The sequence below is a fragment of the Amblyraja radiata genome, unplaced genomic scaffold (assembly GCF_010909765.2).
Source record: "Amblyraja radiata isolate CabotCenter1 unplaced genomic scaffold, sAmbRad1.1.pri S43, whole genome shotgun sequence".
NCBI lineage: Eukaryota > Metazoa > Chordata > Chondrichthyes > Rajiformes > Rajidae > Amblyraja > Amblyraja radiata.
In genome coordinates this window covers 5,157,295-5,180,809 of record NW_022630150.1, presented here as the reverse complement: position 1 = coordinate 5,180,809, position 23,515 = coordinate 5,157,295, and the positions used below count along the sequence as shown (strand labels likewise).

The 23,515-nt window shown below is 48.9% G+C and overlaps 1 protein-coding gene across 1 annotated transcript in view; it reads right to left on the bottom strand.

The window, feature by feature from the left end:
- Positions 1-744: 744 nt before the first annotated feature.
- The window catches only part of LOC116969433 (discs large homolog 1-like protein), a 28,988-nt gene continuing 6,217 nt past the window's right edge, over positions 745-23,515 (bottom strand). Inside the window, exons 2-4 of the mRNA XM_033016319.1 lie at positions 6,010-6,174; positions 1,435-1,464; positions 745-849 (exon numbers count right to left, since the gene is read on the bottom strand). Of these exons, the coding sequence (XP_032872210.1) occupies positions 745-849; positions 1,435-1,464; positions 6,010-6,174 (300 nt within the window). The remainder of the gene's footprint in view (positions 850-1,434; positions 1,465-6,009; positions 6,175-23,515) is intronic.

Below are 23,515 nucleotides of genomic sequence, written 5' to 3'. Positions count from 1 at the left end.
AACTGGCTGTCCCTGAATGTGGAGGCGTGTACGTTCGTTTACACACTTCTGTACCACTTGCCCGATGGGAGAGGGGGGAGGAGGGAGTGTAACTCTTCTGTAACTGAGTCACCAGAACGCAGGTTTAACCCGACCGACAAATATCATGTACACATCACATTGACCATCACTTGGTCCCTAACATTTGCCCCCCCCCCGTGATTGAATGCACGCCTAAATACGTGTTGAAATGTGAGAGTCTCTGCCTCCAGCAACCCCCCAGCCCCCCTCCCCCCCCCCTTCCAGATTCCAGCCACCCACTGGGTCAATCATAGAAACATAGAAAATAGGTGCAGGAGTAGGCCATTCGGCCCTTCGAGCCTGCACCGCCATTCAATATGATCATGGCTGATCATCCAACTCAGTATCCTGTATCTGCCTTCTCTCCATACCCCCTGATCCTCTTTAGCCACAAGGGCCACATCTAACTCCCTCTTAAATATAGCCAATGAACTGTGGCCTCAACTACCTTCTGTGGCAGAGAATTCCACAGATTCACCACTCTCTGTGTGTGAAAAAAAATGTTTTTCTCATCTCGGTCCTAAAAGACTTCCCCCTTATCCTTAAACTGTGTGTGACCCCTTGTCCTGGACTTCCCCAACATCGGGAACAATCTTCCTGCATCCCTCAGATCTCCACTGCGCCTACTAATTGTCCCCTCCATTTGTGGTGTCAGGTTTAAAACGGACAATTTCAACTAAAATGTTAAAAGGAGTTGTCGGCTAAATTAGCATCGCTGCATTGCAAACCCTTCGAAAACCAGGATGCAAACGCACAGTTTCCCAGGCAAGCAATAGTCGGAGGAAAGAACTGCAAATCGAAGGTGGACACAGAATGCCGGAGTCACTCAGCGGGACAGGCAGCATCTCTGGAGAGAAGGAACGGGTGGCGTTTCAGGTCAAGATCCTTCTTCAGGCAGCAGTAGTTGTCCGAATCCGAATCCGGTGATTTATGGAAATAGGCGACGTTTCGGGCCGAAACCCAAAGGAAATAGGCAACGTTTCGGGTCGAAACCCGAAGGGTTTCGGCCCGAAACGTTGCCTATTTCCTCTGCTCCATAGATGCTGCTGCACCTGCTGAGTTTCTCCAGCATTTTTGTGTACCTACCATTCCTCTGATGGTAGATACAAAAAGCTGGAGTAACTCAGTGGGTCAGGCAGCATCTATGGACCCAAAACGTCACCCATTCCTTCTCTCCATAGATGCTGTCTCACCCACTGAGTTACTCCAGCATTTTGTGTCTGCCTTCGATGTTACCAGCACCATTCCTCCGCCCGCTGGTTTGAGACGGCCCGACAGGGGAGGGGGTGACTAGACTACCCACCCAGAGGGCACATGCCGCTAACTAACCCTGCCTTCCCCTCCCTGTCGACCGGTGCGGGTTGATGGACTTACCGGGATGCACAGCTCGGCGGGATCCATCTGCTGCAGGAAAGGGATGATAATTAATGAGTGTATATGTCATAGCAGCTCCGACACATGTCACACAGACAGGAGGCCACTCAGCCCCTCCAACCCTTACACAGGGCTATGGAGAGGCCATTCAACCCCTCTAATCATTATACAGGTATAAGAGGAGGCCACTCAGCCCCTCGAACCGTTACAGGGGGACAGGACACTGTTCAACCCCACACATCTTTACCTAGGTACCGTAGAAGGCCATTCATCCCCTCTAACTGTTACACGGGGATAGGAGGAGACTGTTCAGTCCCTCAAACCATTACAAGACCAGCCCTTCTAACCATTACAGAGGAATAGGAGGAGACCACTCTGCCCCTTGAAATATTAAACAGGGATAGGAAGAGGCTACTCAGCCCATCGACCGACATGCAGATACAGGAGGAGGCCACCCAGTCCCTCTAACCGTTACAGGGATAGGAGGAGGTCATTGACCCCCTCAAAGGGATAGGAGGAGGTCATTGACCCCCTCAAAGGGTTAGGGGGCCATTCAGCTCCTCAAACCATTGCACAGGAACTGGAGACCATTCATCCCTCCATACTAGCCCGTAGAACAGTCGCAGGTGCTTTGTCCAGGCAGTGGCACTGTGGGTACAGAGGCGGCCAGGGCAGGCTATCTGTGAACCTCTCCCTGGGGTGGCCACGGTGCTCAGGGGTAGAGGCCGAGCTACAGGACTCGGCTGTCCTCTCCCCCCTCCCCCCCCCACTCGCCCCCTCCCCTGACCCTGCACAAGAAGACATTTGGACAGGGTAGAGGGTTGAGAGGGATTTGAGCCGAAAGTGGGCAAGAGTGCAGCCCCCTTCCCACTGTCCCTCCACACAGACCCGGGGTCAGACACGCAGAGTGCAGCCCCCTTCCCACTGCCCCTCCACACAGACCCGGGGTCAGACACCTCTCTCCACACGCTGGGGGAATATGGAAGGGGCTGCCATAGGGTGTAGTTGAGGCAGGTGTAACAACAACACTGAGACAACATTTGGACAGGTACATGGCAGGCAAGGTTGGGAGGGGTACGGGCCAAACGCAGGCCGAGCTAGCACATGGGCAATCTTGGCTAGCCCAGGGGGTCAGACCCAGAGTGAAGCTTCCTCCACACCATCACACCACACACTCCCAGGCCTGGGACACCAGTAATTACATAGAGACATAGAGAATAGCTGCAGGAGCAGGCCATTCGACCCTTCAAGCCAGCACCGCCTTTCAATATGATCTTGAAAACATCCAGTGAATCAGCTTCCACTGCCTTCTGCGGCAGAGAATTCCACAGATTCACAACTCTCTGGGCAAAAATGTTTTTCCTCATCTCAGTCCTAAATGGCTGACCCCTTATTCTTCAACTGTGTGTGGCCCCTGGTTCTGGACTCCCCCAACATGGGGAACATTTTTCCTGCATCTAGCCTGTCCAATCCCTTAAGAATTTTATATGTTTCTATAAGATCCCCTCTCATCCTTCTAAATTCCAGTGAAGACAAGCCCAGTCGACACATTCTCTCATCATATGACAGTCCCGCCATCCCGGGAATTATCCTACGCTGGGCTCCCTCAATAGCAAGGATGTCCTTCCTCAAATTAGGAGACCAAAACTGCACACAATACTCCAGATGTGGTCTCACCAGGGCTCTGTACAACTGCAGTTGGACCTCCTTGCTCCTAAACTCAAATCATCTCACTATAAAGGCCAACAATGCCATTAGCTTTCTTCACTGCTTGCAGTACCTGCATGTTTACTTTCAGTGACTGATGTACAAGGACACCCAGGTCTCGTTGCACCTCCCCTTTTCCTAACCTGACACCAATTCAGCTAATAATCTGCCTTCTTGATTTTGCCACCAAAGTGGATAATCTCACATTTGTCCACATTATAGTGCATCTGCCACACATCTGCCCACTCACCCAACCTGTCCAAGTCAGATTTGGAAAAGGGGAAGTGCAACGAGACCTGGGTCGATTGAGCTTGTATTCACTGGAATGTAGAAGGATGAGAGGGTATCTTTAGTTTATTTAGTTTAGAGATACAGCGCTGAAACAGGCCCTTCGGCCCACCGGGCCCGTGCTGACCCCCGAACATTAACTCTAATCCTACACCCACTAGGGACAAATTTTACATTTACTAAGCCGATTAACCTACAAACCTGTACGCCTTTGAAGCGTGGGAGGAAACCGAAGATCTGGTAGAAAACCCACGCAGATCACAGGGAGAACGTGCAAACTCCGTACAGACAGCACCCGTAGTCAGGCTCGAACCCGGGTCTCCGGCGCTGCATTCGTTGTAAGGCAGCAACTCTACCGCTGTGCCACCTATACGGCCTAATTTTATGTTTCTTATAGAGACATATGGGTGAACAAGCAGGAACGGGGAACTGATTTTAGATTTTGGACGACAGATGGCACAATGGGCTAAGTGTTCGGCTGGGGCTGGCAACCGGAAGGTAGCCGGTTCGAATCCCGCTTGGAGTGCACACTGTCGTTGTGTCCTTGGGCAAGCCACTTCACCCACCCTTGCCTGTGTGTGAATGTGTGTGAGTGATTGGTGGTGGTCGGAGGGGCCGTAGGCGCAGATTGGCAGCCACGCTTCCGTCAGTCTGCCCCAGGGCAGCTGTGGCTACAGAAGTAGCTTACCACCACCGAGTGTGACTGAGGAGTGAATGAATAATGCGATGTAAAGCGCCTTGAGTATTAGAAAGGCGCTATATAAATCCCATCCATTATTATTATTATAGATGATCAGCCATGATCATTTTGAATGCCGGTGCTAGCTCACAGGGCCGAATGGCCTATTTCTGCACCTATCTTTCCTATGTTTCTATCTTCTATGTCACCCTGCAGCCTCATAGCATCCTCCTCGCAGCTCACACTGCCCCCCAGCTTTGTGTCCCACGCAAACTTGAGGTGTTCGCCACAGCTTGACACTCCCCATTGATACTTCGCCCAAACTCATTATCCAGGAACTCACCCCCCCGAATAGCCAGCAGGGAATGAGCCCTGGGGTGTGGAATATCACCTCTGGAGGGGCTGTGGGAACAGAAGGTCTGCTGGACCAGTTCAACAGCTAGCTGCACTACACCGGGACTCCACTGGATGGAGTCAGAGGCCCACCTTGATCCTCATGGAGCTGAGCCCCTGTGGTTACAGTGACTGCGGAACTAATCCCTGGGAGTGTCCCAGCCTCACCCCCTCCCTGCACCCCACCCTCGCAAATGGGGAGAGCAGGAGAGGGAGAGACTAGGAGCGGGAGAGGGGGAGGCAGGAAGCTCATGTGACAAGTGATGGGAGCAGAATTAGGCCATTCGGCCCATCAAGTCTACCCCGCCATTCAATCATGGCTGATCTATCTCTCTCTCCCTCCTAACCCCATTCTCCTGCCTTCTCCCCATAACCCCTGACTCCCGTACTGATCAAGAATCTATTTATCTCTGTCTTAAAAATATCCACTGACTTGTGGCCTCTACAGACTTCTGTGGCAAAGAATCCCACAGATTCACCACCCTCTGGCTAAAGAAATTCCTCCTCATCTCCTTCCAAACACTCATCATGCGCTCATTTGTGGAATAATTCTCGTAAACCTCCTCTCCAACGGCAGCACATCCTTCCTCAGATACGGGGCCCGACAGGAGAGGGGGGGAGACAGGGAGCAGGAGAGAGACAGGGAGTGGGAGAGGGAGAGACAGAGGGAGAGACAGGGAGCGGGAGAGGGAGAGACAGGGAGTAGGAGAGAGACAGGGAGTGGGAGAGGGAGAGACAGGGAGTGGGAGAGGGAGAGACAGGGAGTGGGAGAGGGAGAGACAGGGAGCGGGAGAGGGAGAGACAGGGAGCGGGAGAGAGACAGGGAGCGGGAGAGGGAGAGACAGGGAGCAGGAGAGGGAGAGACAGGGAGCGGGAGAGGGAGAGATAGGGAGCAGGAGAGAGACAGGGAGTGGGAGAGGGAGAGACAGAGAGCGGGAGAGGCGACACTGGGAATTGGCGTTTAGACACTTTGAACGGAAAGGGAATCACTGGCGATTGGGGAGTAGACCATGGGGGCAGGAGGGAGTAAACTGGGTGTAGGAGTGGGGGGGACACAGGAACAGGAGTGGGGGGGACAAGGACAGGAGTGGGGGGGGGGGGGGGGGACACAGAGGCGGGAGTGGGGTGGACAAAGAGACGGGAGTGGGGGGAACAGGGAACAGGAGTTGGGGGGGGGGGACACAGAGGCGGGAGTGGGGTGGACAAAGAGACGGGAGTGGGGGGAACAGGGAACAGGAGTTGGGGGGGGGGGACACAGAGGCGGGAGTGGGGTGGACAAAGAGACGGGAGTGGGGGGAACAGGGAACAGGAGTTGGGAACACAGAGACGGGAGTGCGGGAGGGGACAGAGACAGGTGTTGAGGACACAGAGACGGGAACAGGAATGCAAGCACAGACACGTTCTGTGATGAAGACATGCCTCAAGCCACCCTGGGGCTGATGATCTTTGCGGATCAGCGGGATAGCCCGTGAGTGGGGCTAGCGTGAAGACAAGTGAGAGAGTGGTACCTTCATTGGTGAGATGTGCGAGTGGGACACGTAGCCATGGACGTTCTCAATCTGTGACAGGTTCTTCTCCGACACATGGACCAGCTCAGGTCCCTTCATCTGATTGGGTAGGTGCGATGGGCTGGGCTCCAGGGGTGGGGTGTCTTCATCTTGGTACCGATATTTCTGGGGAGAGATCAGAGGAATGGTCAGCTTCCTGCAACCATCTCCCAGTGACACTGGCACTGAGCCAGTGCGTTACACACATAATCAAGGACCAGTCTCACCCTCCCCTCCCCCCCCCCGCTCACTGCATCAGTGTGTACACACATCATCACAGACCAGTCTCACCCCGATCACTCCCTCTTCTCCCCTCTCCCATCACGCAAGAGGAGCAGAAGTGTGAAAACGAACGCACACCTCCAGATTCAGGGACAGTTTCTTCCCGGCTGTTATCAGGCAACTGAATGATCCTATCACCAAGTGACCTCCCATCTTCATCATTGGAGACCCTCGGAGTATCTTTGATCAGACTTTACCTTGCACTAAACGTTATTCCCTTTATCCTGTATATGTAATAATAATAATAATGGATGGGATTTATATAGCGCCTTTCTAATACTCAAGGCGCTTTACATCGCATTATTCATTCACTCCTCAGTCACACTCGGTGGTGGTAAGCTACTTCTGTAGCCACAGCTGCCCTGGGGCAGACTGACGGAAGCGTGGCTGCCAATCTGCGCCTACGGCCCCTCCGACCACCACCAATCACTCACACACATTCACACACAGGCAAAGGTGGGTGAAGTGTCTTGCCCAAGGACACAACGACAGTATGCACTCCAAGCGGGATTCGAACCGGCTACCTTCCGGTTGCCAGCCGAACACTTAGCCCATTGTGCCATCTGTCTGTGATGATGTGTGTACACACTGATGCAGTGAGCCCGGGGGGGGGGGGGAGGGTGAGACTGGTCCTTGATTATGTGTGTAACACACTGGCCATCTGTCGTACACTGTGGACGGCTCGATTGTAATCTTGTATACAGTCTTTCTGCCGACTGGTTAGCACGCAACAAAAAAGCTTTACACGTGACAATAAACTAAACTAAACTAAATCAAAGTCTGATCTCCAGGCCTATGTGATTGATTCCTGGAATGGTCGGCTTTATATATTAAGCAGACTAGCCGTGTTCTCCCTGGAGTTGAGAAGAATGTGTGGAGATCTCATTGAAATATAGTTCTTCAGTTATGATGTTACCCCTGGATGGGGCGTCCAGAACTAGGGCTGACTATTCAGGGGAGAAATCTCTTCACATGAGGGAGATATCATTAAGATGCAATTGGTACAAAAGTGAATGACAAGGAGGGAGTGACTGGGGGAGACTGGTCCTAGATTAAACCCAGGCAGCGTGAAGTGTAGATGTACACAATATTCTAGCTGTGGTCTTCCTAGAGCCCTGTATAATTGCCATCATCTGTCTTTACTCCTCTGCAGGACTCTTTGTTCAATCAAGACGTCAAACCATTTGTCTTTCTAATTGCTGTATCTGTGTGCAGATGTCTAGTGATTGACCTCCAAGGACTTCCAGGTCACTCTGATCTCTAACAATTCTCAATTCCGCACAATCTAAATAAATCCACCCTTTTTTACTGAAGAAGGGTCTGGACCCGAAACATCACCCATTCCTTCTCTCCAGAGATGCTGCCTGTCCCGCTGAGTTACTCCAGCACTTTGTGTCTATCTCTGGTTTAAACCAGCACCTGCAGTTCCTTCTTGCACCTTCCCTATTTAAAATGGAAGCATCCTCAATTCTCAGGTTGCAATGTCCAGAGCCTAGATCACTTTTATTACCAGAATCAATATATTTGAATATAGCACCTTGACTTCAGGCAACTAACCTCAAGTTCAAGTTCAAGTGACTTTATTGTCATGTGTCCCTGTATAGGACAATGAAATTCTTGCTTTGCTTCAGCACACAGAACATAGTAGGCATTGACTACAAAACAGATCAGTGTGTCCATATACCATGATATAAATATATACACACATGAATAAATAAACTGATAAAGTGCAAATAACAGAAAATGGTTATTAATAATCAGAGTTTTGTCCGAGCCAGGTTTAATAGTCTGATAGCTGTGGGGAAGTAGCTATTCCTGAACCTGGTTATTGCAGTCTTTAGGCTCCTGTACCTTCTACCTGAAGGTAGCAGGGAGATGAGTGTGTGGCCAGGATGGTGTGGGTCTTTGATGATACTGCCAGCCTTTTTGAGGCAGCGACTGCGATAAATCCCCTCGATGGAAGGAAGGTCAGAGCCGATGATGGACTGGGCAGTGTTTACTACTTTTTGTAGTCTTTTGGGAACCTCTGCTCCCCATTCAGTAGTCCCTTTCTACACACCTTTGACCACAATGTCCGAGCTGAACACGACGGCAAGATAAACTCATCTCTATCTGCACATAAACTATTTTATGCATAGAACATAGAACAGTCCCTTTGGTCCGCAAAGTCTGCACTGAACATGATGCCAAATTAATCTGATCTCTGCCTGCACATGATCCATTTCCCTCCATTCCCTGCATATCCATGTTGTCTCAGGTTTCATATATAATACACAATAGACAATAGGAGCAGGAGGAGGCCATTCGGCCCTTCGAGCCAGCTCCGCCATTCAATGTGATCATGGCTGATCATCCCCAATCAGTACCCCGTTCCTGCCTTCTCCCCATATCCCCTGACTCCGCTATCTTTAGGAGCCCTATCTAGCTCTCTCTTGAAAGTATCCAGAGAACCAGCCTCCACCGCCCTCTGAGGCAGAGAATTCCACAGACTCACAACTCTGTGAGAAAAAGTGTTTCCTCGTCTCCGTTCTAAATGGCTGACTCCTTATTCTTAAACTGTTGTCTTGCAGGCTACAGCTGTTAGCAGCGTGATTCTCCCCATCTCACTCCCAGTCCTGTTCCCCCCGTGGTTCAACTTGTCGATAATTAATTTCCTTCCCTGACATTTCGGGCAGAGAGAGGAAGGAAAGGGAAAGACCAGGCAAAATTCAAAAATATTCATTTGAGATTCAGTTGTTGCACCAGTGACGAAGGTTGCAGAGAATGTACCCAGATCAGGTTTCCTATAGAAACGTACAAAATTCTTAAGGGGTTGGACAGGCTAGATGCAGGAAGATTGTTCCTGATGTTGGGGAAGTCCAGAACAAGGGGTCACAGTTTAAGGATAAGGGGGAAATCTTTTAGGACCAAGATGAGAAAAACATTTTTCACACAGAGAGCGGTGAATCTGTGGAATTCTCTGCCACAGAAGGTAGTTGAGGCCACAGTTCATTGGCTATATTTAAGAGGGAGTTAGATGTGGCCCTTGTGGCTAAAGGGATCAGGGGGTATGGAGAGAAGGCAGGGATGGGATACTGAGTTGGATAGAAACATAGAAACATAGAAATTAGGTGCAGGAGTAGAGGCCATTCGGCCCTTCGAGCCTGCACCGCCATTCAATATGATCATGGCTGATCATCCAACTCAGTATCCCGTACCTGCATTCTCTCCATACCCTCTGATCCCCTTAGCCACAAGGGCCACATCTAACTCCCTCTTAAATATAGCCAATGAACTGGCCTCGACTACTCTCTGTGGCAGAGAGTTCCACAGATTCACCACTCTCTGTGTGAAAAAGGTTCTTCTCATCTCGGTTTTAAAGGATTTCCCCCTTATCCTTAAGCTGTGACCCCTTGTCCTGGACTTCCCCAACATCGGGAGCAATCTTCCTGCATCTAGCCTGTCCAACTCCTTAAGAATTTTGTAAGTTTCTATAAGATATGATCATATTGAATGGCGGTGCAGGCTCGAAGGGCCGAATGGCCTACTCCTGCACCTATTTTCTATGTTTCTATGTTTACAAGAATTATCCCAGGAATGAGTGGGTTAACATATGATGAGCGTTTGACGACATTAGGCCTGTACTCCCTGCAGTTTAGGGCGAGGGGGGGACCTCATTGAAACGTACCGAATAGTGAAAGGCTTGGATAGAGTGGAAGGCGATGAAGGGGAATTTCTTTAGTCAGAGGGTGGTGAATCTGCGGAATTCTTTGCCACAGACGGCTGTGGAGGCCAAGTCGATGGATATTTTTAAGGCAAAGATAGGTAGATTCTTGATTAGAACGGGTGTCAAGGGTAATGGGGAGAAGGCAGGAGAATGGGGGTTAGGAGGGAGAGATGGATCAGCCATGATTGAATGGCGGAGTGGACTCGATGGGCCGAATGGACTAATTCTGCTCCTATCACATGGCCTTATGATATTTGTCACAGAAAATGAGTGTGAGTAGGCAGGCGTGAGGCACAAGGTCTTTACTCATACGGTCTTTTTGCAGGGAATAACATGTTTACTGAATGAACAGGGTCTAGCTTTATGAGGTGCTGGTCGGACCACATTTGGGGTATCGTCAGCAGTTTTGGGTCCCATATCTGAGGAGGGATGTGTTGGCATTGGAGTTGTCACTTATACAAACACTCCCCTCCATCCACTATAGGTTGGTTAAGCAGTTCTAAGGTTCACAAAGCCATCTCTCTCTGGGGATTACATGGGATCTAGCTAACAATTGGCCTATCAGGGAACCACTCAGCCTGAGGTCATCTGATGCCGGCCCATATTTGTCCTGGTCTTTTCTTGCTCCCGTTCCCCCCTCCCCTAAAATCAGTCTGAAGAGGGGTCCCGACCTGAAACGTCACCTATCCACGCTCTCCTGACCCGACTTCAGAATTTTGTGTTTAAGAAGGAACTGCAGATGCTGGAAAATCGAAGGTACACAAAAATGCTGGAGAAACTCAGCGGGTGCAGCAGCATCTCTGGAGCGAAGGAAATAGGCAACGTTTCAGGCCGAAACCCTTTGGGTTTCGACCCGAAACGTTGCCTATTTCCTTTGGGTTTCAGCCTGAAACGTTGCCTATTTCCTTCGCTCCATAGATTTTTGTGTACCTTCCAGAATTCTGTGCACGTCTTTGGTACAAACCAGCATCGGGATTTCATTCTCAGTGAATGATTTCCGTGTTGGGCTGCAGGATGGTGGGGATGTTGGGATGAGCCCGACACCCCCCCCCCCCCCCAACCAGGGATTAGCTGCGGCATCTTATACAATCAAGTCACATTACTCAGCTATTGCTGGGAACAGCTTTCCACACTATTGACAATAGTTCAGAAAAAGCTGATTCAGCACTAATTAAAAACACCTTCTTGTTCCACAGCTTGTTCCACGGTGACTGACGATACATCATGATTTATGGAGGAGGTCGGATTATTTCCAGCACCAGCTCCATTTGCAGCCCGTGTAGAAAGCAACTTGACCCAGGGGAAAACCTCCTGCTCACACACGAGTGTGAATGGGTGAGCGATGGCTGGCATGAATTTAGTGGGCTGAAGGGCCTCTGCCCATGCTGTGTCTCTAAACTAAACTAAATGCACTCACCAATTATGTATTTTATCACCAGGAGCAGACGAGGGCATTCGATCCAATTTGAGATTCCAGCTACCAAGACAGATGTGTACAGCAATTCGTTCTTCCCCCGCACACACAATTAAACATGGAATAATCTCCACCCAACTATAGTTACCCAACCAGATGCAACTACATTTAATGTTCAAGAAGGAACTGCAGATGCTGGAAAATCGAAGGTACACAAAAAAGCTGGAGAAACTCAGCGGGTGCAGCAGCATCTATGGAGCAAAGGAAATAGGCAACGTTTCGGGCCGAAACCCTTTGGGTTTCGGCCCGAAACTTTGCCTATTTCCTTTGGGTTTCGGCCCGAAACGTTGCCTATTTCCTTCGCTCCATAGATGCTGCTGCACCCTCTGAGTTTCTCCAGCTTTTTTGTGCAACTACATTTAAAGTAGCTCTTTCTTCCCAAACACCCCTTTCCGGCTTAAGTCCTCCCTCCACCACCTCCAGTTTAAATTCCATTTGGAATATTTTGGAGGACCAAGAAACCAAGAACCTCCCAAATGAAAGGTGGCGACTCCAATAGGGCATCGCTCTCCCAGTGTGATGCTCTTTCATCCCCGCCCCTCCCCCCACAGTATGCCACTCCCTCACCCCCACCCCTCACCCCCACCCTCCAAACAGTGCGGTGCTCCCTCAACCCCCCCCCCCCCCACAGTGTGACGCTCCCTCACCCCCGCCCCTCCCACAGTGCGGCACTCCCTCACCCCCCCCTCCCCTACCCACAGTGTGACGCTCCCTCACCCCCACCCCTCACCCCCACCCTCCAAACAGTGCGGTGCTCCCTCACCCCCGCCCCTCCCACAGTGCGGCACTCCCTCACCCCCACCCCTCACCCGTGCCCCCCCCACAGTGTGGCGCTCCTGCCACAGAAGGTAGTTGAGGCCACAGTTCATTGGCTATATTTAAGAGGGAGTTAGATGTGGCCCTTGTGGCTAAAGGGATCAGGGGGTATGGAGAGAAGGCAGGGACGGGATACTGAGTTGGATGATCAGCCATGATCATATTGAATGGCGAATGGTGCAGGCTCGAAGGGCCGAATGGCCTCTACTCCTGCACCTATTGTCTATGTTTCTATGTTTACAAGAATTATCCCAGGAATGAGTGGGTTAACATATGATGAGCGTTTGCAAGGGGTGAGAAGGCAGGGATGGGATACTGAGTTGGATGATCAGCCATGATCATATTGAATGGCGAATGGTGCAGGCTCGAAGGGCCAAATGGCCTCTACTCCTGCACCTATTGTCTATGTTTCTATGTTTCTATGCTCCCTCACCCCCCCCCCCCCCACTCCGCCCACAGCGTGGCACTCTTCAAGTTGAGCCACCAGGACTCTTCCCCTCCACTATGATGCCACCATGGAGAGGGGTGACGGAGGGACAGTGGACGGGCCCCCCTGGTTGAACAGGACAACAACACATCTCCCATTGGTGAGACACTCAACAGCAGGCTGCCCGAGGCAGGGTTTATGCCAATTAAGCCATGCAATGAGCAATAAGTGTGCAGGGTCACTTGGAGCTGACTGGCAGCTCTCCAGGCTGTTCATTTACATCGCATGGCTTCAAGTAACCATGAGCAGAGGATTAAATAATTCACAGGTCTCTGTGCTGTTGGGTCAAGGCATCCAGTGGAGTGTGGCATCCGTTCATCTTCTCCTGCTCTCCTCACTGCTAAATCATCCTCACCCTACAGCTCCAAGGAACACAAGTGGTAACAGCACCGCTGAGCAAATGGAGCCATCAGGGAAGGCAACCAGTCACCTGGCCAACCATCAGAGTCAGGGTCTGGGGAAAGAAGTCGGGCTGGGGCTCGGAAAATAAATCAACCTTGTCTGATGCAGAGGAAGAAAAATTGGTGAAACAAGTATCAGTTCATAAGTGACAGGTGCAGAATTAGGCCATTCGGCCCATCAAATCTACTCCGCCATTCAATCATGGCTGTTCTATCTCTCCCTCCCAACCCCATTCTCCTGCCTTCTCCCAATAACCTCTGACACCCGTACTGATCAAGAATCTATCTATCTCTGCCTTAGATATATCCACTGACTTGTGGCCTCCACAGATTCACCACCCTCTGGCTAAAGAAATTCCTCCTCATCTCCTTTCCAAAGGTACGTCCTTTTATTCTGGAACTTAGAAATCTTTTTGTGCCGACCACAACACAAGAATTAGTCATCAACAGCAATTGAAATGAAAGAGAATGAACAGCTGCACTATAACAGTGTGACAAGGCCACTGACACCCATTCCCCATTGCACTGTTTACAGTGTACCTGATATGGTGCAGATGGTAGATTGGGGAAACAAGGAACATTACATTCTGCTTGATCAAGGAAAGAACAAAATGCTGGAGTAACAACGGGTCGGGCAGCACCCCTGGAGATTTGGGTAATCAGAGGTAGGTCAGCTTTGACTATTCACCGGGACGTCCCATCCCCACACACAACTCATTTACATCCTCACTCAGATCCCTCTGGGTCAAGTCCTAGTGAACATATGCTGCTTAATTCCACCCAAGCTCACCAGCGAGTCAGGTGCTGCCTCAGCACAGTCCTTGAGCTGCCATACGCTATCTGATGGGCTGAGGATGTGATTGAGTGGCTTCAGTTAATAGATCACAGCTAATCATTCTTTCTGCCAATGGATATGCATCAATTAATACTGCCTCTCCCCGCTCCTGGAGAATATCGGCACATTTATCTATATTACGATGCATTAGACTAATCTGTGGCAACTTCCAGAGCCGGCCACCGCTGGGTAATAGGGGGGCACAGAATGCCGGGGTTCGTTCTTGTCTTTGGGGTGCGCTACAAAGACGAGAGCCCATCCATGTGGCACTCCGGTGGGGGATTGTGGAGTCACTGTGGGAGGGGCGGGGGGGTGAGGGAGTGCCGCGCTGTGGGGGGGGGGGGAGTACCAGGGAGCACCGTAGTGTCAGATAGGAAGAGCTGTAGAAGCTTTTAATAAACACTAAATATTTAGAACCTGCTGAAGTAAAGTACCAAATATATATACACACACGCGTGCTGTATACACACACACACACATATATATACACACACACACACACATATATAGGTTACATCACCTCTGTCTGATGACTGGTATGGTGATACCACCTGCCCTTCCTCACCTCTGTTCCTGATTTCTCTGCCTCTCTCTGTCGGAGCGAGTGAAGGAGGAGCGGGCTGTTAGTGCCATAGAGGAGCCCATTGCTATCTTGCCCACCCCTTCTCCTGCCCCTGCTTCCTGCAAGGATTCTACTCTCCCTGTTCCCTCACGTCTGTTCTGAAGGTGGCCTTCCGCACCAGCACCTTGGGAATGTCCTGCTCGTTCCTTCACCGGGGCATCTCCTCCAACGTCATTGATAAATAGGCTCTCAAACACATCTGCTCCATTGCCGGCACTTCTGCACTAAACCCCCTCCCTTTGGAAATAGAAACATAGAACATAGAAACATGGAAAATAGGTGCAGGAGGAGACCATTCGGCCCTTCGAGCCAGCTCCGCCATTCACTATGATCATGGCTGATCATCTAAAATCAATACCCCGTTCCTGCTTTCTCCACATATCCCCTGATTCCGTTAGCCCAAAGAGCTAAATCTAACTCTCTCTTGAAAACATCCAGTGAATTGGCCTCCACTGCCTTCTGTGGCAGAGAATCCCACAGATTCACAACTCTCTGGGTGAAAAGGTTTTTCCTCATCTCAGTCCTAAATGGTCGACCCCTTATTCTTAAACTGTGTGTGACCCCTGGTTCTGGACTCCCCCAACATGGGGAACATTTTTCCTTGTCAATAGCAGCCTCCATGTTCAAGAGATCATGCTCTGTCGGTTCTACCACCATCAACAAGATTCCCCCTGTGGACATATTTGCCCACCCCATCAATGCTCTCTCTATCTCACTCCTTGGTCCATTATTCCACCTCACCTTCTCACTACATTGAAGATGCAACACTTGTCCCTGTTACTCTTCCCTTCCTACCATCCATAGAGCCAAACTCTCCTGCCAGCTGAAGCAATAATTCACAATGGCACCTCTTGCATTGTATTGTACTGCTCAGTGTTTACAATGCTGTCCTCCTTTATACTGGAGACACTAAATGCAAATTGATTAGCTGCTCTGCTGGATACCGTTCCGTTTGCAAAGGTAACCTTGAGCTTCCAGTCACCTGTCACTTTAACTCTCCACCCCATTCCCACTCTGACCTTTGTATCATCAGCCTCTTCATTTGTTCTATCGTAGCCAAAGTAAGCTGGAGAAAGAGCATCTCATGTTTCACCATGAGAGGTATGAATCAGCCCTCATGACTCAACACTTACTTCAACAATTTCAGCCTTTCCGGTTTGTGTCACAACTTGCTGGTGTGGGTGTAGGGAATGCTTGGCAGGTCAGGCAGCATGTGTGCGGAGGGAGGAGGGCATGTTTGGTGTGCGTGTGCGTGTGTGTGCACCATTGACCTGTAGTGTTGGCCCTTGTGGATGCTGCCTGACCCGCAGAGTATTTCCAGCATCTTCTGCTTTGTTTCAGATTTTCGGCATCTGCTGAATTTTACTTCCTGCAACTCTCTCTCCTCAGAAATCGCACAGCCTGCTCATCTCATCCAGCTCGAGCCTTTATGTAAGGGTCCCAGTGACTGTATCTCACCCAGCACCGATGGGATCTACAGGAGGTGCTGCCTCATAAAGACAGCCAATATCAAAGACCACCCTGACCAAAGATCTTATAGCGGAGCGCTTCGCTATAAGATCTTTGACCCTGACCACGCTCTCATCTCGCTGCTACCACCAGCCTGAAAACTGTGACCTCCAGATTCAAGAACAGCTTCCTCTCAGCAACCATCAGGCTCTTGAACATTGCACAACACTAACCTCAGCAACTGTGATCTTCTATGGACTTTGTTACCAGACTGATTCCTGGGATGTCAGGACCTTTCATACGAAGAAAGACTGGATAGACTCGGCTTGTACTCGCTAGAATTTAGAAGATTGAGGGGGGATCTTATAGAAACTTACAAAATTCTTAGGGGGTTGGACAGGCTAGATGCAGGAAGATTGTTCCTGATGTTGGGGAAGTCCAAGCCAAGGGGTCACAGTTTAAGGATAAAGGGGAAATCCTTTAGGACCGAGATGAGAAAAACATTTTTCACGCAGAGAGTGGTGAATCTGTGGAACTCTCTGCCACAGAAGGTAGTTGAGGCCACAGTTCATTGGCTATATTTAAGAGGGAGTTAGATGTGGCTAAAGGGATCAGGGGGTATGGAGAGAAGGCAGGTACAGGATACTGAGTTGTATGATCAGCCATGATCATGTTGAATGGCGGTGCAGGCTCGAAGGGCCGAATGGTTATTTTGCACCTATTTTCTATGTTTCTATGTTTACAGACTACCATTCTATTATGGGCTGGTTGCCCAGTATTACTGATTATTAATTGATTGTATTATTGATTATTATACATTTATCTGTGTGTTTTCTGTGACTGGGCCTGTATAGCTGCAGCAAGGAGGAATCTTATCGTTCCGTTGCCGGTATATGACTCTGAAACGCTCTTCACACAGTTCCAGTATTTTGTTCATCTCTCTCCGTCTATGTTCACTTCATCCAGACAGATGAGGTGCTGTTAACAAGCCTTAGCTGTCCTTTCTCAGCTGATAAAATCCAGAGGAGGTAGTTGACGCAGCTGCTATAACAAGATTTAAAAGACATTTGGACAGGTACATGGATGGGAAAGGTTTGAAAAGCAGGCAGATGGGATGAATGCAGATGGGGCATCATGGGCAAGCTGGGCCGAAGGGCCTGCTTCCATGCTGTACCACTCTATGACCAATCGATTTTATTTATTTTCCATCGTATCACCGCATGCTCCCTTCAACTTCAAACCACCAGCTTTATGGAACAAGCTGCCAGAAGAGGTAGCTGTGGCAGGTAATATCGTAACGTTTAAGAGACATTTGGACAGGTACATGGATAGGATAGGTTTAGAGGATTATGGGCCAAGCATTGGCAGGTGGGACTGGTGAAGATGGCAAGTTGGGCCAAAGGGCCCGTTTCTACGCTGTATAACTGACTCTCCAACTCATTCAGTTGAAGGATGAAGGATCTTTGAAAAGTGAGCACTGTTTCACATTTCACAGATGCTGCCTGTCCTGCGGAGTATTTTCAGCATCTTCTGATTTTGTTTCTGAAACATTAACTCTGCTCCTCTCTTGACAAATGCTGCCCGATCCGCTGAGCATTATTCGGTATTAAGTCTGATTTATCGAGTCTGCAGTTTTAACTATTTAATTAATGCTAGTTTCAACTCTGTCAAATACTGAGGGGCGATTACTCTTGGATAAGTTAACAGCTAACAGGGGCGGCAGAGTTGCGCAGTGGTAGAGTTCATTGCTGCCTTGCAGCGCCGGAGACCCGGGTTCGATCCCAACTACGCGTGCTGTCTGTACAGAGTTTGTACGTTCTCCCCGTGACCTGCGTGGGTTTTCTACGAGATCTTCGATTTCCTCCCACACTCCAAAGACGCACAGGTTTGTAGGCTAATTGGCTTGAGTTTGTATACTTGGTATAAGTGTAAATTGTCGCTAGTGTGTGTAGGCTTGTGTTAATGTGTGAGGATCGCTGGTCGGTACGGACTCGGTGGGCCGAAGGGCCTGTTTCCGCATTAATACTAAAAATTAAACTAAAGGTGAGGGAAATACCACAAATAGAGGACATAATAATGAACCGATAAAACAGTGCAGACACTCCCTGACTTACGAGATAGGCCAATTACATAAATGCGCACTTATCTAAACAATTCTGGCAGTTTGTAATTATACAACATCATGTTTACATCAGAAACAAGCCAGCAATGGCGGCGCTGCTTTCCCAGAAGGCCACGCACCACAGAAAGTGCCCTGGTTAATAATCTCAGCAGCGGACACAAAGTACTGGAGTTACACGGCAGGCCAGGCAGCATCTTTGGAGAACACAGATACAGGTCTCTTTGGGTCGACACCCTTTTTTCAGACTCAGTGATTTATTTAGTCTGGGGATATGGATCGTGATTCCGACTTCACCAAATCTGACTTAAGTAAGGGTTCACGAAACGTAACCCTTAAGTAAGTTGGGGGAGTGCCTGTATAAGGATCAGTGAAAAATAGAACAAAGTGTTGGAGGAACTCAGCGGGTCAGGCAGCATCTGTGGAGGTATACAAAAATGCTGGAGAAACTCAGTGGGTGCAGCAGCATCTATGGAGCGAAGGAAATAGGCAACGTTTCGGGCCGAAACTCTTCTTCAGACCCTGAAGACTCTGAAGAAGGGTTTTGGTCTGAAACGTTGCCTATTTCCTTCGCTCCATAGATGCTGCTGCACCCGCTGAGTTTCTCCAGCATTTTTGTCTACCTTCGATTTTCCAGCATCTGCAGTTCCTTCTTAAGCATCTGTGGAGGGCAATGTACAGGAGACTATTTGGTTTGGGATCATTCTTCAATTTGAAGAAGGGTCCTGACCCAAAACGTCGCCTGTCCATTTCCCTCCGCAGATGCTGCCTGACCCGCTGATGTTCCTCCAGCACTCGGTGTTTTGTTCAAGATTCCAGCATCTTTTATTTTTTATTTTATTTTATTTAACCTTTATTTAACCAGGAGAAGTCTCATTGAGATTAAAAATCTCTTTTACAAGAGAGTCCTGGCCAAGACAGGCAGCAGCACAGTTCCACAGTTACAGACAATAATTTAAAAAAACCAACAGAGAACATATAAATAGAGTCACAGTCAGAACATCATCAAACAAAGCATGTACAGGCAGAAGAGCCCGCTTCAACATCATTAAGAAGGGATTTAAATCTGTTTATAGAAACCAGCTCCTTAAGTTTCAGGTCATTCTGCAGCTGGTTCCATGCGAAGGAAGCAGCATAACTAAATGCCCTTTTCCCCAGTTCAGTACGGACTTTAGGTACAGTTAGTAAGAACAAGTCCTCAGAGCGGAGCTGATAAGTTCCTGTGCTTTTTCGAATTACATACTTCTGCAGGTATGAAGGAAGAACACCGAGGATAGTCTTATAAATAAGGATATGCCAATGATGGAGTGCTTGGAGTGCCAATCTGCAGTTGCTTGTGTCTCCATAATGACAAATAAGTCATTTTGATGCTTGTTGGATGGGGTACAACAGGGCCTGAACCATTTACAAACCACACCAAGGACTGAAGTCGCCAAATCTGCTCGTTAGAATAATAATAATAGGTGTGAGAAGATGAAATTGTGAGGTTGCAGCAAATGAATACAAATAGTTTATGTGAGTGAGAAAAAAAAACCTCGCAGTTAAAGTGGGAAGTGTATGGTTGTCCACCAAGGTAGGCAGAACAGAAGGGAAAGCTATGCTGCAGGGAGCCATGTCCTTGCAAACAAAACATAGAAAGTCAGGCACAACAAATGATTAAAAATAAAAACAGAATGCTGAAAATACTAACCAAGTCAGTTGGCATCTGTGCACAAATGAAATAGTTAACAGTTTAAGTCAGGGCCCCTTTATCAGAACTTCATCAGGGTTTAAGAATCGTGGAAGCAAAGAATTCTAGATGTTCGTTCATACACAAAAGGGCACAGAGTGCTGGAGTAACTCAGCGGGTCAGGCAGCATCTGTGGGGAACAGGGATAGGTGACGTTTCACACAGAGTGCTGGAGTAACTCAGCGGGTCAGGCAGCATCTATGGAGAACATGGATAGGTGACGTTTCACAGGTGCTGGAGTAACTCAGCAGGTCAGGCAGCATATGTGGAGAACATGGATAGGTGACGTTTCACAGAGTGCTGGAGTAACTCAGTGGGGCAGGCAGCATCTGTGGAGAACATGGATAGGTGACGTTTCACAGAGTGCTGGAGTAACTCAGCGGGTCAGGCAGCATCTGTGGAGAACATGGATAGGTGACGTTTCACAGGTGCTGGACTAACTCAGTGGGTCAGGCAGCATCTATGGAGGACATGGATAGGTGATGTTTCGGGTCAAAACATCCAGTTTTTCACTGTACCTGGGTGTACAACATGAGGCAAGAAGATCAGGAGTGTGCTCGTTTGATCTAGAGCTTGCATGTATTTAATACAATCATAGCTGATCGCAAGTGTGGGGGAAGAGTCACTGAAGTATACAAGGTTGAGTCCGACAGCATTTTGGGAACCAAGGCTTGTGGGAAGCAGGCGGGACAACGGGGCAAATGTTCGTATTGACATTAAAACTATTGGGTACAACAGCAGGTTTAATGGCGGCTTGGTTTGTGAATAAGTCGGCTCAAGACTGCATGAAATTGTAGAGGGTTGTAGATGTAGACAAACCAGCCTCCCTACCATTGACTCCACATACACTTTCTGCTGCCTCGGGGAAGCAGCCAACATAATCATGAACCTTTTGTACCCGCTCATTCCCTGGTCTCCCCTCTCCCTTCTGGCAGAAGATACAAATGCTACAACTGAACCATCTTGTCAGCAACCACAGTGGTCCTTAGTTACCATCTACCCATACAGAGACTCTCGCAATATCTTTAATCGGGTTTTACTGGACCCTAACTTGCCCTTCACCCTGTATCTGTACACTGTGGACCGGTTGATTGTAATCATGTATAGTCTTTCCGCTGACTGTATAGCACACTACACTAAAGCTTTTCACTGTACCTCGGTACACGTGACAATAACGACAGATGGCACAATGGGCTAAGTGTTCGGCTGGCAACCGGAAGGTAGCTGGTTCGAATCCCGCTTGGAGTGCATACTGTCGTTGTGTCCTTGGGCAAGACACTTCACCCACCTTTGCCTGTGTGTGTCCTTGGGCAAGACACTTCACCCACCTTTGCCTGTGTGTGTCCTTGGGCAAGACACTTCACCCACCTTTGCCTGTGTGTGTCCTTGGGCAAGACACTTCACCCACCTTTGCCTGTCTGTATGGAAGTAATTGTGTGAAGCACTTTGGGGTCAATGCAAGTTGACTAAAAATGTGCTATATAAATAAAGACATTAAATAAAGACATTATAATAAACTAAACTAATCCAAACTGAAAACCTTGAAAGCACATTGAACCAGATTCAGAAACAGCCAAAGCCCCCCCCCCCCCCCCCCCCCGGTTATCAGACGACTGAACGGACCTTCCATAGCCTAGGATGTAGTCTCAATCCTCCAACCTACCTCTAATGCAGTCCTTGCACCTTTTCTCTGTACCTGTAACTCTGTAACAGTGTATTCCACCCTCTGGTAGTTTTCTCTTTGCACTACCTGTTGTACTTGTACTTGGCTTGAAGTATGATTTCCCTGGACAGCACTCAAACAAAAGCTTTTCACTGTATTTCGGTACATGTGACATTAATAACCCAATACCGTTACCCAAACAGCTCAGGGAGTCACATGAACTAGTCCTTCTCTTCATTCATAAGTTGAAAAGTGTACACAGATCTCCAAATTCTGCCTGATCTCTTGAAGGTTTTCAACACGATAAATTCCCTTTCAAAAGGCAGAATAGAGAAACTGTTTCCATCCTGATGCAGAAGACAACAACATCCTGTGTGTAAATCTGGCCCCTCAGCAGCTTATTGGCTCTCTCTCGCATCGAGCTGAGGGAGAACAACAGTCCCTGGGGTGATATGCACTGTTAAATGCACTCTTCCCTGTAACTCATCCCATCATTCCACCAGGACAAGTCTTGGGCAGATGAGCTGGCGCCCAGGCAGGGAATGACGGAGATCTGTGGAACCAGAGGGGGGAGTTCATAAGGTCATAAGGAATAGGAGTAGAATTAGACCATTCGGCCCATCAAGCCCTAAATGTATTATCTAAATGGTGGCCGACTAGGAAAAGGGGAGATGCAGCAAGACCTGGGTGTCATGGTACACCAGTCATTGAAAGTAGGCATGCAGGTGCAGCAGGCAGTGAAGAAAGCGAATGGTATGTTAGCTTTCATAGCAAAAGGATTTGAGTATAGGAGCAGGGAGGTTCTACTGCAGTTGTACAGGCTCTTGGTGAGACCACACCTGGAGTATTGCGTACAGTTTTGGTCTCCAAATCTGAGGAAGGACATTCTTGCCATAGAGGGAGTGCAGAGAAGGTTCACCAGACTGATTCCTGGGATGTCAGGACTGTCTTATGAAGAAAGACTGGATAGACTTGGTTTATACTCTCTAGAATTTAGGAGATTGAGAGGGGATCTTATAGAAACTTACAAAATTCTTAAGGGGTTGGACAGGCTAGATGCAGGAAGATTGCTCCCGATGTTGGGGAAGTCCAGGACAAGGGGTCACAGCTTAAGGATAAGGGGGAAATCCTTTAAAACCGAGATGAGAAGAACTCTTTTCACACAGAGAGTGGTGAATCTCTGGAACTCTCTGCCACAGAGGGTAGTTGAGGCCAGTTCATTGGCTATATTTAAGAGGGAGTTAGATGTGGCCCTTGTGGCTAAGGGGATCAGAGGGTATGGAGAGAAGGCAGGGATGGGATACTGAGTTGGATGATCAGCCATGATCATATTGAATGGCGGTGCAGGCTCGAAGGGCCGAATGGCCTACTCCTGCACCTAATTTCTATGTTTCTATCAAGTCTACTCTTCCATTCAATCATGGCTGATCTATCTCTCCCTCCTAAACCCATTCTCCTGCCTTCACCCCATAACTTCTAACACCGTACTAATCAAGAATTTGTCAATCTCTGCCTTACAAATATACATTGACTTGGCCTCCACAGCCGTCTGTGGCAATGAATTCCACAGATTCACCACCCTCTGACTAAAGAAATTTCTCCCCATCTCGTTCCTAAAAAAACGTCCTTTAATTCTGAGGCTACGACCGCTAGTCCTAGGCTCCCCCACTAGTGGACGGGCTGAATAGCGAACTCCTGTTCTCAATTCTTACGCTCTTGCCAATGAAGCCCACAGCTCATAAATTAAAAGAGAATGCTCTACGAGAGGCACTCTTCATAATTAGCCCTAAGTGACTGAGTGGGGGTGGCTGGAAAGAATACATTTCACACAGACAATGACGGAACAGTAAAGATCCACCGATCGCTTCTGCTTGTCTTCTCCTA